The 16,728-nt window shown below is 46.1% G+C and overlaps 1 protein-coding gene across 1 annotated transcript in view; it reads right to left on the bottom strand.

The window, feature by feature from the left end:
- LOC114893914 (serine/threonine-protein phosphatase 4 regulatory subunit 1-like) overlaps positions 1-16,728 on the bottom strand; it is a 62,300-nt gene that overhangs the window by 23,800 nt on the left and 21,772 nt on the right. The window contains 3 exon segments of the mRNA XM_029219882.1: positions 5,811-5,880; positions 5,882-5,955; positions 14,671-14,813. Coding sequence (XP_029075715.1) covers positions 5,811-5,880; positions 5,882-5,955; positions 14,671-14,813 — 287 coding nt within the window.

Below are 16,728 nucleotides of genomic sequence, written 5' to 3'. Positions count from 1 at the left end.
TACCCGTGTCCCCTGCATCGGCAGGCGGACTCTCAACCACTGCGCCACCAGGGAAGCCCCCACATTTTTGAAAATCCTCAATAGAGAAATTAAAGTGCAGTATACAAAAATATCCAATTAGCCCGAGAAAAGGCAGGAAATAACAGAAGAACAAATAACACAAATGGAAAACAAATAACAAAATGGCAGAATTAAATTCAAATATATCAATAATTACATTAAACATAAATGGAATGAACACTCCAATTAAAAGGCAGAAACTATCAGATTGGCTATAAAAGGAAGATCAAACTCTATGCTAATGAAAGCAGGAGGATTTTAAATGTAAAGACATACAAGGTATTGAGTAAAGTGACGTAAACAAACATACTATGATGGGCAGTAAACATAAGAATGCTGGAGTGGTTACAGTAATATCACAGTGGACTACAAGATACAGATTACTACCAGTGATAAAGAAAGTCACTTCTTAGTAAAAGAGTCAATACATCACAAACATATAAACATTAAATGTGTAGCTTTAAACCCTTAAAGTAGACAAGAAGATAGGCTGAAAAATATTAAGCTTCCTCCTTAAGAAACTGGAAAACTACAAGCAAATTGAACTCAAGTAAGTAGAAGGAAGGAAATAATAAACAGTAGAAATTACCAGTATGATAAATGAAAGGGATAAAACTACAGATCTTCCAGGCATTAAGAGGTAAGGGAGGGGCTTCCCTGGTGGCGCAGTGGTTGAGAGTCCACCTGCCGATGCAGGGGTCGCAGGTTCGTGCCCCGGTCCGGGAGGATCCCACGTGCCATGGAGCGGCTGGGCCCGTGGGTCGTGGCCGCTGGGCCTGCGCATCCGGAGCCTGTGCTCCGCGGCGGGAGAGGCAGCAACAGTGAGAGGCCCGCGTACCGCAAAACAAAACAAAACAAAACAAAACAAAAAAAGAGGTAAGGGAATATTGTAAGCAACTTTATCCCAAAAACTTGATAAATTAACAACTTAGATGAAATTAATAAATTCCCTAAAATATACAGCTTACCTAATAAAACAGAGGAAATAACAACCCTGAATAGCCCATATCTGTGTTGAATCTGTTATCAAAAACCATCTCACAAAGAAAACCCTAGAACCAGAGGTTTTACTGGTGAATTCTAACAAATATTTAAGGGCAAAATAACACCAATCTTTAAAAAAATCTTTCAGAAAATAGAAGAGCAGGGAATACTTCCCAACTCATTTTTTGAAGCCAGAATAACCCCGATTCTAAAAGCTGACAAAAACATAACAGGAAAAGAAAATTGCTTACAATAGTCCACTTGAATATAGATGTGAAAATCTCAACCAAATGTCAGCAAATAATGGAGAAGGGAACGCTCTTCACAGTAGAGTGACAGCTGGAATCATCGGTGGATGCTAACACTAGTGGGTGAACGTCTGATGGACAGCAAACTTGTGTAGCTGCAAAGTAACTCCCCTTATTATGTCCAGAGGGGAAAAGCAGTGCAGAGAAACTTGGCAGACATCACCTCTGTCTAAGTCACCAGAGTTAACATCATCAATCTCAGGACGAACTGAAGTCCTGGGCCTCCTAACGTGACACATAAGGACACAACATTACTTCCAGGGCATCCCGCCAGAAATGCAGAGCCTGAATCTAGTCATGAGGAAACACAGGACAAACCTAAATTGGGAGACGTTCCACCAAAGCACTGGCCTGTCCTCTTCCTACATGTTAATGTTAACAAAATTCAGAGAAAGACTCAAGATCTGCCCCAGGTTCAAGGAGACAGAGGAGATGCGACAATTCAGTCCAATGTGTGATCCTGGACAAACGACAATATTTGAACATGAACCATGGGTGGGATATTAGTATTGTATCAGGGTTAAAATTCCTGATTTTGATCAGTGCACTATGGTTGTTTAGGAGAGAGTTTCCTCGTTTTTAAAAAGGAAATATGCACTGAAGTATTTAGGAGTAAAGGGGCACAATGTCTCCAATTTACTCTCAAATGGCTCAGAAAAATATACACACATATGTGCATGTATATATCTGTGTGTGTGCGCAGATGTGTAAAGAGAGAGGATGTGACTAAACAAACAGACGTAAGTATAAACCACTGGAGAAGTGAGATAAAGTATGTACAGGAGTTCACTCCTGCAACTTTTCCACAAGTCTGAAATTAAGACAGAATGAAAAATGACCCCCCAAAAATGTTTAAAGAACTCTCCCATCCCCCCTCCAAAAAAAAGAAAAAGGAAAGAAGGAAGGACTTCCCATCCCTCATGTCTGCTCTGCCCACAGCACAGCACTGCCTTTTTTTTTTTTTTTTTTTTTTAAACAGCAGAGCAGGCTCCTGGTTAGCAGTCCACCCACTATTCTACCTGGAACCTGCACATAGCAGACAAGAGGGAAAAGAGACCCAACTGGGGTGGGGGAGGAGGAAACTGTCCCCACAACACAAATGAGGCAAAGGCTGTGTCTCCCGAATTTAGAAGACACGTATTTCTGATCTGATGCTTGGCAGAACTGCATAGAGTGACAGCCACATAAATGAGCCACGAGGCTTCATATCCAGGGTGACGGACAACTAAGGAGGGCCCGGCGTCTCCATCCACCCTCTCCGTCTGCCACGCCCACACGACCTTATTACTACCCGTGTGCAACAAATCCAGAATCGTTAAAAAGTCAGCACTCCGAGCGACAAGAAATGACATGCCCGTGGCCCTGGGAACCACTTGTATGCAATGACGATCTTCACTCGGTTGCTGGGGGCCAACTATTCTTTATGGCACACAACCACAACATTCTTTTTAAATAAATGCACAAATAAAAATGAGCTCAAAACTAGGAAGACAACAAAACATGAGGAAGCCTTAATGTGAAAACGTGTTGTGAGAGAAAAATAGGCTTCTGACAATTAGTTATAAACTCAGAATGCTAATGGCCTTCCTGCGAACGAGAGGAATTATAATTGGTCTCCGGTGGCCTGTTTATGCTGTCTAGATATAATTACAGGATACAGCGCTTCCAGGTTTTACCAATTCATTCATTCAACAACTAACATTTATTTAGTACTGACTCTGGGCCTGGCACTGTGCTGGGTGCCGAGGGCAGAAAGACACCTGTTGTTTAAGAAGCGCACTATTTTGAAGGAGAAATAAACAAACAAATGAAGTTCGCAGTTCGACTGCTAAATGACAGAAGACAGATATGAACGAAGCCTCCGGGATGCGTGAAGGAGGGAGTCGCTAATGTCGCCTGGCATATTAGACAGACTTCACAGAACAAACCGCATTTATCTGAGAAACCAGGACATAAGAAACCAACACATAATACATATTACCTGCACTGCACAAATCAATTTTAAAATGCCCAGGCCATGTCCAGTTGGCTAGCTCCGATGCTCTCAATCATGTATACACTAGGGTTGCTGGCATCAGAATCGACTGATTGTAGCTTCCAAAGGGAATACAAAGGCTAACGAATAGATGCACATTTTGTCTATAGAGGCACGCCGTTTCCTCGGAGCAAGAAGCAATTCCTTCAAAACGGCACTGTTCTGAGAGTGTGTGCTTATGGACATATGGACGTAGCAACATTCACACCATATGGCTGCAAAGAAAGCCCGAAATACAAGGGCACCGGAGTAGTGCAATTTGCTTCTTTTCTCACCTGTCACCTCCTCACACATACATGTTGGTAGCCACAGTGTTTGGGGTGTCACTCAGACCAGCTAAATGAGAGAGCGCTATCCTCCTGGGGAAGCTCTGCCAATCCCACACGTGGCCTCCGACCCTTGAAGAATGAAATCCACTCCCTATCGTACTGTCATTTCGTAGCTGAAAAGAGAACAGCACCCTCTGTACTCCAGGACTCTGGGGGCCCAAGGAGTGAGACCCCCTCCAAGACTCCTTGACCTCCAGGAAATAAGGGAAGACAGAGCAGCTTCTGGGTCTGACCCAAGCACACACGGGCCAGGCAAGAAGCCCCAAATCCTGCTTCCCTTGGGGCCCTAAGGGAGGAGAAGTGGCAATCTTCCAGAAGTGCCCTGAAACGCAGATGTGCCTCTACCTGGGGAGGGTTCAAGACCATTTCCGTTCTTTGCAGCCACGTTTAAAAGCTTGCACATTTCAAGTAATGAAATCGGCAACCCACTTTGAATGAGAAGTGCAGTTTATGTGAACTAATTTGTTCTGCAAGTGAAATGTGAAGAGAGCTTTTTGAAGACTTGTTATATTTTCCAAATATCTTCACCAAAAGAAAAGAAGAATATTGCTGACAAGAATGGAGTGGTTGGAAACAAAACAAAATAAAAATCATGCAAAAACGCCTTTAAAATTATTTGTCATGGTATTTGGCAGTCTTTAGGGGTAAGATATTTGGTTGTCAGTTGTAGCTTTGGAAACTAGCCTAACCAACTTTCAAATGAAAAAGAAGATCTAGTTGGCAAAGTTTACCGCTCGACTGCCAAGCATCCCAACTAAATGACATTATCCAGGTTCATCCTGCAAAATGAATTTAATTTCTTACAGGGAAACTTGAAATTTATCAAAGAACCCTGGAGAATTTGAATTTTAATAATCAATTATTCTTCAGCCTGATTCATCTTATAAACATATGGAATATGCAAAAAATTAAATTAGTTAAAAAAGCCAGACCTTTAACTCATAGGTGAGGACAACTTTTGCATAAATGAAGAATAATGACCAAATGGTCTGATGCTGTATTACAAATTTTTAGCTCCATGGTGTATGTTTCCACTTTGAAAAAGAATTCCTTTTTCGAACATCATTCTTTCTCAACCAAGAAAACAACCATATCTTATTGTCCTCACAATTAAGGCTTAAGATTTTGTAAATCCTTACGTATTTTCCTAAAATGCTGGAACATTCCTGGAGCTGTTTAGTTCTGTGATGCCAACACAAAGGGCCGGCCGGTGCAGCAACCCCTGCCTCGGTCCCTGGGGAGGGAGCGGCAGCTACGGAACACAAGGTAGCCTTGGATGACCTTCCCCTGACCCACGAAGGAGAAGCCCGAGGACAAGCTGGGTCTTAGTCTAAGGGCGGCACGTAAAGGCCAGCACTGGCTCGTCAACAGCTAGTTTGTGAACAAGGGCTCCAGAAGCAAGTAGGAAGTCCTTGCTTGCATAATCACTTCATAATGGGCACAGAATCCTACAAACCCAAGGATACCACAAAATTAACTACTAAAAGTAGAAGACATTCAGTACTTACACTCTTTCTTTCATCGTATACCTTTTAACTGACAAGAGCACACAGACTTGAACACAGCATCTCCCAAACTGCTGTAAACATGATGGCCACATTCTTCAGATAGACTCTCTCTTATTTGCTGACATACCTAGTTTAGTCTCATCTTAATTTATAAAACAGACACACATGTCCATTCGATTTTTTTTTTTTAATTGTCCAAGTACCACCTAAAAGCAGTTCCCATACCGCACTCGGTTCCTTACTTTGGGAAACAGGGTCCGTGACCCAAGCTGGCTCAAGGTTTACCTAATAAATCTCAGCATCTTGCCCAGCAGGAGTCCATGCCAGCTGCCTCACCTCTGCCCGAATCCCTCTGATTTCCCAAGCTTTGCCTTCCGGAAACAACTGGATATAAGGATAATCACTTCCACGACAAGCTTGGATCTGAACTCAGAACTTTCTCTGATGGAGGCCACACCACCCGCTGCCTTGTTTATGGGAACAGTGCTGATCAGCACTGAACGCACGTGACGCTTCGAGTCCCGCACACGTCAAGTTACGGGACAGTCCGCCGAGGCTCGGGGCTGTCACTCCCCGAGGGACTTACACTCACGGCTTCTGCTTTGTACTCATCCTCACCGTCAGGGGCAGAGAGCGCCAGCAGGATTGGACACACTGTTTTCAATATCGTGCTGGAAAATTAGATCTTGTTCCAGAAGAATCAACAGCACCTCCTGACTTGATTTTCTAACCTGGAAGAGGCAAAAGGTGAAACACAGAATGAGCCAAAGTGCTTTCAGGATCAAAGACCAAACTCCCTACGGTGAGTGCCAGGCCGGCCCCTGCCTCCTTCCCCCGCCCCTGCCCGCCCCACCACACGGATCTTCTGGCCCTTCGGTCACTTCCTCCCCCAGGCCTTAGATGCGGCCACCAACGGCACCGACTGTTCCTCTGCGCTCAAGCCACACATCCTGTTTCCCACTCGGGTCGGGTTCCCCATCTACACTCTGACAGCGTAACCAGGCTTGCACTTTGCCTTCACAACGCCTACCCCAGATTTCTACACACACACACACGCACACACACACACACACACGCAGTTCTCCTGTATGATGATACATTGCTGCCTTCCCACCGCAGAGAGTGAACTTGGAGAGTGGGTACCATGCAGGCAGGGGGTGGGAAAACACGGCACTGTCCTCCCGACACCCTGTAGAGCCCTGGCGGGGAGGACCTGCTCTGCGAAGCGGGACACGCGCACAGAGGCTCCCGGGGCCAGAGACGGAAGGCTGGGGAGCTGCCTGCCCCTCACCGTCTGCACCCGGTGAGCGACCACCGGAGCTCCAGGGCTCCTAAGAGGCTAGAGAGAGGACGTTTTGGGGAAGTGAAAGCACAGGAAATTCCAATCTGTAGAGGAAGTAATGAGACTGGCAGCTCACCGCAGTGATGGGAAGGCAGGGGAATGGAAACGGGGCCCAGAAACGTGCAGGCAGAGGCGCAGGTGATAAGACAGGACCTGGTCATAAGGAGGCGAGCCTGGGAGGCTGGAACCCCGGAGGCCTGACAGCAGAACCTTCTGAAGAGGTGGTGCTGCTCTAAGCCACCCAGTCTGCGGCACTTTGCTCCGGCAGCCCCAGGAGACTGACCCCGCAAGCAGGGAAAGGGGAGAGGACGGCGTGCTCATGAGCAGAGAGGTGAACTCTGGGGAGAGGTCCCAGGTGACAGCATGGGGGCGGCGGGTGGATGGCGGAGTGCGAGCCTCAAGGGCCAGCGAGGTTGGAGCGGGGAAGGCTTCCAGGTCCCACCAAGACTTCTGGCGGCTACTCCGGCACCGTGGGAGCCCCAGGGTGGAAAAGCAGAGGAGTGACAAGATCGTCTTGGCCTCAGTGAGGGTGACAGTTTAGAAACCTCGAAGGCTTCTAAATGCTGAGAGCAGGCAAGGGGCTCCTGTGCAGCAATGCTTCCGGCTGTGACCAGGCATGGGCTTGGGGGCAGGGGACAGAGAGGAGAGGGGGTCCCTGCATGCGTGTGGTCACAGAAAATCAAAGATGACTCGGGATCTTTGCCTCCAGGCACCAGTAAATAAAACAAGACTGAAGGTAGAGAGAACAGGTTTGGGTGCTGGAGAAGTTGAACTCTGCGGATCTGATGCAGTAGACCTCTAGGGAGAGCCAGCCACTGGGCTTTGGGGGAGGAGGTCAGCGACGCACCAACTCCGGAGGCCTGGCTGAGACGCGGCATCCTGGTGTTCACACGCACAGGGACCTCCCCAGGCCCAGGGGAGCAGATGAGACCCGGCACCATGAGAGAAAAAGACCAGACAACAGCCTGAAGGGCGGGCAAGGACCAGGGCTGGTGATGGAGACTAGGGAAGACACAGGCAGAGAGGGAAAGGCGGGGGGACACTTCCGAGCCCAACAGGTGACACTGCAGTGGTGTGAATGCCGTGCCTGACCTGCGCTGTGCGATGATGACCAGTGGGGCCTCCTGGGCAGGGGAATCAGCCTCTTTGAGCCTCAATCTCTTCACCTGTAGAAGTGGGCAATGATAGTACCTATCTCACAGGTGGCTGTGGGGATGAAACGACCTCATATACATAAAGGACAGTGTCTGGGGCATATCGGGATGGAGCAACATTAATTGCTGAGTGGGCGTCCAAGAAAGGTTTCTTCAAAACCGCAAAAGCAGTTAACAGTGGCAAGTGGGGCAAAAGGATCAAACAAAGGAAAAAGGAAGTCACTGGACAAATAAATGGTGAAAAAAATAGAAATGCAACACCATAAAATAGTTCAAATGAGTGACCAAGAGCTCTCTGGATCATCGGGGATAGATCTTAAAAACGGGGGGAATAAAAGTAGGTGGCAGAAGGGAAAATACAGCCTGATGTCGTTTATGTAAGGTTTTAAAGCACCCGAAACAAGACACTCTCTTATTCAGGGCCACTTACACAGGCGGTGTGACTATAAAACCCGGCATGGAAGGGACACACCAGGCCAGGGTGGCAGGTTCCTACAGAAAAGGGAGAAGGGAGAAGGGAGAATGGGATGGAGGAGGGGCCCAGTGCAGTTTTCACCATACCTGCAACCTATAAATAAAAATAAAAAGGTTTGAAGCAAAATTGCAAAATGTTAACATTTCTCAAATACAGGCGGTTAGGGATATGGGTGTTTATGACATAATCCTCCCATGTGATTAAAATATTCTATGAAATTTTAAAAATTAAGACTATTTTTGAAAAAAAACGAAACATCAGATTTCACAACGAGATTAGTTGAGTCCATGGCAAGATACCTCTCACTGGCTTCGGGACCACCAGCTGCAGTACAACGAGCTGACCCCTGAACGGGAGCCCACAGAGGGTCAAGGCCACAGTGAAGACACCTGGAAAAGGAGTGATGGTGCGCTCAGGGTCAAGGCCAGGGGACACAAAGATGAGGGAGACTTAGCCATGATTCTAACTGAAAGAGAAAAGAGAGAGACTGGAAAATAAGCAAGCTATGAACAAGAGATGGGACCAAAGAGGGGAAGGAAGACATCAGACTGGAGGAGGAGGTCGGACGGCCGTTCGCCTGAGACAGAAGGCAAGGAGCCCAGGACAGCTATGTTACCAAAGGGAGAGTTTACAGCCAGTGCAGTTCCAAATACCTACCAGCCACCAGACCCTTTGCTAGGTCGCAGAGATAAATAAAGAAGACCCAGGCCCTAGTGTCAGGGGCTCAGAGTCTAGAATGGGAGGGAAACTACTGGTTACAACGTCCAGTAGACCTGGGCAACCCCAAAACATACAGCAGATGGGCCTCACAAGCCCGGGCTCCCAACACACACAACCGCACTTGTCTGCACCTCGGCTTCCTCGCCTCTGAAACAAGGATGAGTTCACCAGCATGCCCATTCTTCCCGAGAGGGTTAGGAAGAGGAAACAAGAGCATGGTACGTCACACAGTGAGAGCTCAAGAAATCGTAGCTGTTAGCAGTCGAGGCAGTCATGGTGACAATACTGCTGTCGTGCCCCATTTTGTGAATTTTATACCTCACAGGAGCCACCGCATGTTCAGTGGCCATGAAAAGTACCTGATGGTGAACAGAGAAAGACAGCCTGTCCCGAAAGCAGGTGCTGGATGGGGCCTGGCACACCCACTGCCTCAAGCAGCGAAATCTCCGTCTTGGCCCAATTATGAATCGTAACTCATCGGGGACCTTCAGGCACTGCGAGCAGCCCACACAGTCGGCATCTGTCAGAGGGAGGTGGGGACCGATGGGAGGAGAGGGGCATTGGGAAGGAGCAGGGAGACCGGCGGAACGGAAGGAAGGGGCGGGGCGGACGCCTGCGGTGTCCACGGCGGGATGGGGACGGGAGGCCCATGGCGGAGGCTGGGCTGTGCCTGAGGGCGCTAAAGAGTCTGAAGACCGTTCACGAAGGTGCGACCCCATCATGTCCCTGTGTTTAAAGGCGACAGGAAGGGCAGGGGGCGTCTCAAGGGGTTATGTGCTTGTTACGGAGCCAAAGGAGACTTGGGCCTAACCAGCTGTAGCAGGTGAGAGAAGGAAAGATCTGGGTGGTTCCCAGGTTGTGGCTCTGGGGAACTGAAGGAAGTGGATGGCGGTTCCATGCACTGAGAGAGGGCATGAAGACTGAAGGCCTCTGTTTTCTCTGGGAAGTAAAATGCAAGGTCACCGGCTAGGCGCAAGGCAGGGTGAGGTGAAGAGGCTTGATGAAAGCGGCAAAGGTCTAAAAGAGCCGCCAAGGATAATGCGAAAGGCAGCTGAGGAGGGACAAGTAAAAGGATTGCCAGGCAGCCCTGCAAGTCCCGCGGCGACCAGAACCCATAAATTTGCAATGGCCCCAGTCAGCGCACGATGTGACTCCCCTACCAAGATGGGAACCCAGGATGGAGGGGGCCGGTGGGCTGCGGGTGGCAGGGCCGGGAGGGCGGAAGCGCGGTCCAAGGGAAAGAACTGGAGCGTGATGGTGGAGACGGCCTAAAGGGCAGGATGAGAGAGGGAGCAGCTGAGGAAGAACAGGAAGTAACAGCAGGGCACAGAGGGGGTCGGGGAGCCAGAGGTCTCCAGGGCAGGTGGGCTCAGGGCGGTAGGAAGTCAATGGTGAGAGAGTGGACGACATCTTCAGGACTTCAGAGGAGGCAGCTCTGGAGACCCCAGGAAAGGAGCGACCGAGGTACAGCAGGGCGGAGGCGGGCAGCGGAGGTGCGTGAACAGCACAGGCCGACAGTGGGGAGAGCCGGCTCTGCGCCATGGACATGACTCCTCAGCAAACACAGGCTGAGTGTCAGGAACCACGCGAGAGCCTGGGACCAAAACCACGGCTCCTGCCTCCCTCCTCTGGAGTCGAATGTAAGACAGTGATACATGACAGAGGCCAAGGCCAAAGGCCAACCCAGCATAACTTCATTTTTAAGAATGTATCCAAAGGAAAAAGAAAAGCCGACAGAAAAATAAAACTGCACCTTTTGTGAAGCTCACTGCATCTACAGGACAAGAAAGCTGAAAGGAACCTAAGCATTCAAAACAATTAAAAATATGAAGACTATGAAGATGTACAACGTTTATGACACACAGACGAGCTTCCTAGGGTAGAAAAATCCGTCCTACTCATCTCTTCATCCCCAGCAAGAAGCGCCATGCGCAGCTCGTGAGGGGCGCTCAGAAGCCGTCTGAACAAGTGCATGGACGGGGGAAACCGCATTGCATTATGATGAGACCTACGTAGGAAAACATGTAAGCGCCCGGAGAAGAAAATGCGAAAATAACCAAAATACTGACGACAGGACAGTGGAGGCAGGATGACTTCTTTCCTTATTTAAAACCATCCTTGGGCTTCCCTGGTGGCGCAGTGGTTGAGAGTCCGCCTGCGAATGCAGGGGACGCGGGTTCGTGCCCCGGTCCGGGAAGATCCCACATGCCGCGGAGCGGCTGGGCCCATGAGCCATGGCCCCTGAGCCTGCGCGTCCGGAGCCTGTGCTCCGCAACGGGAGAGGCCACAACAGTGAGAGGCCTGCGTACCGCAAAAAATTTAAAAAAAAACATCCTTAGTCCCATCACACTGTCTGATAGTCAAAAGTGAGCATCTGCTCTTTTAAGAATGCTTGGATCAAGGGAAAAATACAAGTCAAAACTGTAGACTTTCTTGGCAATGACAATAACAAAAACTTGGCATATCATAAAAAAATTAGCGGAAATCCATCCCCAGAATCAACTGACAGAAACAGAAATGACACAAGGTTATTTGTTGCAACAATTTTAATGTGGCAAAGGGTAGACATGACCTAAGGTCTACGGATAAAGTACAGTGGAGTGCTCTGATGCTGGGAAAAGTAACGAGGACGCCTTCCCTCGCCTGTCATGGGCTAATCTCCGGGACACCAAGACAATGGGAAAAGCAAGGGAGAGAGCACCAGGGACAGTATGCCACCTCACACCTGAGAGCGGAACAAGGCGGTACAGGATACAAGGACATACGTGTATTTGCTTAGAGTTATTTGTGCGTGTGTATTTTTTGAAGGCAAGAACAAACCAAAGGCTAATAAAAATGAACATCCATAGGGGAGAGGGAGAACGGGGAGGGAGACAGGAGTAGAAAACAGATTTCTCTAAATGTACTTGCTTTTACAGTTTTGACTTTAGAATCATGTAAAAACATTTTAAATAATTACAAGTCTAAATTAGATCAAAATGGAAAAGCTAAAGCAATTCTTAAAAATGAAAAATAAATGAAAACAAATGAGCCTAACTGTGTATCAGGATGGCAGCTTAACCACAAAAAGAAGGGTTAATGCAAGTGACTTTAAAATACAGTAATATTAATACGACTGTGCATCTCTACTGGGAGATAGCCTAAAAGCAAAAAGAACTGCAAAGAAATCTTAAACTATATTCAGTAATCCTACCAGGTTGTTAGTAATACTACTGGTATTTTTATTTTAGATACACACATACACATCACACACACACACATTAATACCATGAAGAAGGAAGATTTATACTGCGTAAAAAACAAACAAATAAAAAGATACAAATATAAAAATCAAGTAAGTAAAAGCCCTATAATCTTAAATTTGAGTTGGAAATATCAATATAAACTCATGAGGAATTTTTATTTTTTTAAGAAAATAAATTGCTCTGTCACTAGAAGCCATGACCACTCTTGTAGCAATGAGCATCTCTGGTACCCACATTCTCGTTTCTTATTATTATTTCCCTCATAAAGGAACCAGGGCTCCTTGGAGAAATAGCTGATTCCAGGTAAAGTGAGCTAGCAAAGTCTACTGGATCACATTAAGAAAATTCAGGAGCCAACCTGAAGGGTTACCTCTGGTCAAAACTAGGACAATTTGATTATTAAAAAGAATAAAAACTACAGTGGCTTAAAACATATCTAATATGTTAAAATTCAGGAGTTCATAATAGTACTCAACATAAAATTTTAAAACCTAATTGGTAACCTTGTAGATTATTAGGATACCGACTGATTATTCTAGAAACTGGTAAATAAAGGGTAAAAGTAAATCATTTAACCTGTCTCCCATAGACAGTTTTTCAGAGTTACCAAATAGCTGAGGGGGAAGTTCTTTATGGAAGAATTCCAGCTATTAAATTAAGAAGGAATGATGAGGGATTCCCTGGTGGCACAATGGCTAAGAATCCACCTGCCAATGCAGGGGACGCAGGTTCGAGCCCTGGTCTGGGAAGATCCCACATGCTCTGGAGCAACTAAGCCCACAACTACTGAGCCTGTGCTCAGAGTCCGTGAGCCACAACTACTAAGCCTGCGTGCCACAACTACTGAAGCCCACATGCTTAGAGCCTGTGCTCCGCAACAAAAGAAGCCACCGCAATGAGAAGCCCGCGCATCACAGCAAAGAGTAGCCCCCGCTCACTGCAACTAGGGAAAGCCTGCGGGCAGCAACGAAGACCCAACGCAGCGAAAAATAAATAAATAAATAAATTTATTTTAAAACAGAAGAAGGAATGATGTTGATAACAGATACACACTACTATATATAAAAGAGATAACCAACAAGGACCTACTCTATAGCACAGGGAAATACACTCAGCTTTTTGTAATAACCTATAAGAAAAGAGAATCTGAAAAAGAATATATATACATATGGGGCTTCCCTGGTGGCGCAGTGGTTGAGAGTCCGCCTGCCGATGCAGGGGACGTGGGTTCGTGCCCCGGTCCGGGAGGATCCCACGTGCCGTGGAGCGGCTGGGCCCGTGAGCCATGGCCGCTGAGCCTGCGCGTCCGGAGCCTGTGCTCCGCAACGGGAGAGGCCACAGCAGTGAGAGGCCCGCGTACCATAAAAAAAAAAAAGAATATATATACATATGTATGTATGTATGTATAACTGAATCACTTTGCTGTATACCTGAAACTAACACAACATTGTAAACCAACTGTACATCAACAAAAAATAGAAAATAAAAGAAGGAATGACGGAATTAGAGCATCACAATTTTGCAACCTCTAACAAAATCCCAGATCTAGGTGATGATAACTAATGGTTGATCACAGATTGATGAGGAACTCTGTCATAAACAGATAAGGCTGACAAAACGTAATCCGGTGACGACACTGCTTTTGTGCTTCCTGATTTGATGCAGCAGGAAAACACAGCAACACCTAAAAAGTGCTCTCACTATACGATACAAAACTCTGAGTCTGACTGAGCCTCTAGACTTCACCAGTTTGGAGGAAATGCTGGGAAAAGAGGAACATCTCAAACAACACTGGAAATGCAATCAGCCGGATCACAAATGTGGACAAACCTATAGGACTAATGACCTAGTTTCCTCAAATACAAATACGTAGCAGAGGAGGAAGAACTGTTACAAATTAAAGGGGATTTAAAAGGCGCATCAATCGAATGCAATGTGTAGACCTTGTGCGTATTCTGATTTGAACAGACCATCTGCAAAAAGCAGATTTATGACAAAACTGGGAAGATTTGAACAGTCACTAGATGTTAGATGACACTAAGGACCTACTGATAGTTTTTATACTTGTGATAATGGTACTGTCGCTCTGGGGATTCTTTAAGCGTCTGTATTTCTTAGGGAGCAATACTAAAGCATTTACAGTTGAAATGTCTGGGAAATGCTTTTATCTGGGTTGGATTTATCTGGGTAAGATAAATGAAAAACGACTGGCCAAGTGTTAATGATAGTTGGAGCTGGGTGGAGAGTACATGGGCATTCATTTTAATACTCTCGCCACGGCTAGGTGTGTTTGGAAATTTACATAATAAAAAGTGGGGAAGAAAAAGAAATATGATAATAAGAATGTGTGCCATCTACCTTCCTATGTGATTAAAGAAACTGGGCACAAAGGGACCTTTCATTCCTGAGTCACTTAACTCTAAGCAGCTGTTTCCTGAATTACGAACATCAGCGGAAATGAGACGAAAGAGAATTTGCTACGAAGACCTTAAGGTTATAATTTTTCACACCTGGTTGTTTGGATCTGCGAGGCACCGCACCACGATGGGTATGAGATGTTCAGAGAGCACCACTGGAAAATCAGACCCGTTTTCTTGTAGAAAAATGGCAATAGGAGGAATTTGTTCCAGCAGCTCAGCCCGCACTGTGGGCTCTGCAGCAATAAAAAAATGAGACAAAGAATTATATAAGAATAAGCCAAGCATCTTATATAGTATATATTGATAGTTTCTAGCTTTTCTTACTAAAATACCTCATCAAGGAAATTAGACAAATGCAGGTTAAAAATCATTTCCCATTTAGAGTATTTATGCTACAGACAAGCTTAAAAAGCTGATAAGCTATACGGCAATACAAAAACATAAAAAGAAGAGAGAATGACAACTCTATTATAACAAGCCATATATAAATCAAGGAGGGGGCAAGACGTCTGCATGCCGGGCCAGCGTCCAAAACCGATTACAACTAATGGCATATATGCGAGACCTATGGGTTGTGCTTATTCAAATTCCAGCCAGAATGTATACGTTACAAATAATTCTTTCATAAATGCACTCCCCCACAATCCAGGCACCCCAATTGTTTCTAAGGCAAAGCATTAAACAAAAGAGCGGCTCTAGCTCCAATATACCACATTAAATTTAACACATATAATTGCTTCAGCACTGTAAACGGTGACTCATTTACAAAGAGAATCCATTTAAGGACTCAAAACATCCACTTGGGCCTTTTTAAAAGTGTTGTGTCATACTCATACGAATATTTTAAACTAATATGGGAGCTATATGGAAGGGTTTATTTTTCTATTTTCGGTTAAAATGATCAAAATCTAAAGCAAGCCAATCAGCTATCAAAGCTTACATACAATTTCTTGGAAATGTACAACTTAAAAATATAAGTGGGCTTCCCTGGTGGCGCAGTGGTTGAGAGTCCGCCTGCTGATGCAGGGGACGCGGGTTCGTGCCCCGGTCCGGGAAGAAGCCGGAACAGACACTATGAAGTCCCTGATTACATTTCACTGGACCACATTCATGGCAGCCTCCCGGGGGAAATCAAGCAACTAAGATCCCCAATCTGCTTGTAGGGCCATAGAACGGATAGACAGAACTGCATGCAGCCTCAAGTGGTCACAGGAGGCCTGCCCTCTTAAGGAAAGCAAGGAAAGGGGTAAGAGAGGGCCCTGAAGCAGGGGCACATCCACCGCTGTGAATGCAGAACGCGAGAGAGCTAAAGACGCAAACACATTGGTGCTTTGGCACCAACACTTTGGCTGCTTGATGTCGGAATGACCTGGCGAGGTCCTAGCGGATGAGCAGAGTCCAGAAGCATCAGAGTCGATACTTCTGTCAGCTGTGCTAATGACATGAAAGAACAGTGGACAACTGTGCACCTCAGGAAAGTGTGAGGAAGCTTAAATGAGACCATGAGATCGTGCACGGGAAGCTCAGAGCATGGCACCTGGCACACGATGAGGCCTCTAGTGCATCAGCCACCAACCGTATTACGATATAAGCAAAGAATTGCCATCAAAATGTCTATCAAAAGAGGGAAGCTAAAATAAATTACGATGTAGCTATACACTGGCATGCCATACAACCATTTTTAAAGGTACCTATAGAAATACACTGAGTTAGAAAGATGCCCATGATACATGAAATGAAAAAACAAGAGGAAGAATTTTACATACAGTATGAACCCATTTCTTAACAAAATTATGTTTTTGCATATGTGTGCAATACATGTACATATAAACACACTCATATATACGTACACTCATTTAGGAAACGTGTGGAAGGATATACACACTGAACGGCTCATGGGTACTATCTAAGATTATAGTGCGGGAGGGAGGGAGACTCTCACTATTTAACTCCTGAAACTGCTAAATTTCAAACAGCATGTATTATTTCTGCGAATTTTTTTTAAACATAAAGAAAGAGGATGGCTTGATTTCACATGGCAATGTTCCCTGGAAATGTCACCACGGAAGGATCGCTTGGTGTCTCTGTCCCTTCTTTCCCTCACCCACTCGCGCAGTTATGATCGTGAGTTTAGCCCCACTGGCCCTG

This window comes from Monodon monoceros, unplaced genomic scaffold (assembly GCF_005190385.1).
Source record: "Monodon monoceros isolate NGI ecotype Baffin Bay Population unplaced genomic scaffold, NGI_Narwhal_1 Super_Scaffold_13, whole genome shotgun sequence".
Taxonomy (NCBI): Eukaryota; Metazoa; Chordata; class Mammalia; order Artiodactyla; family Monodontidae; genus Monodon; species Monodon monoceros.
This window is presented reverse-complemented; position numbering and strand designations above follow the sequence as displayed.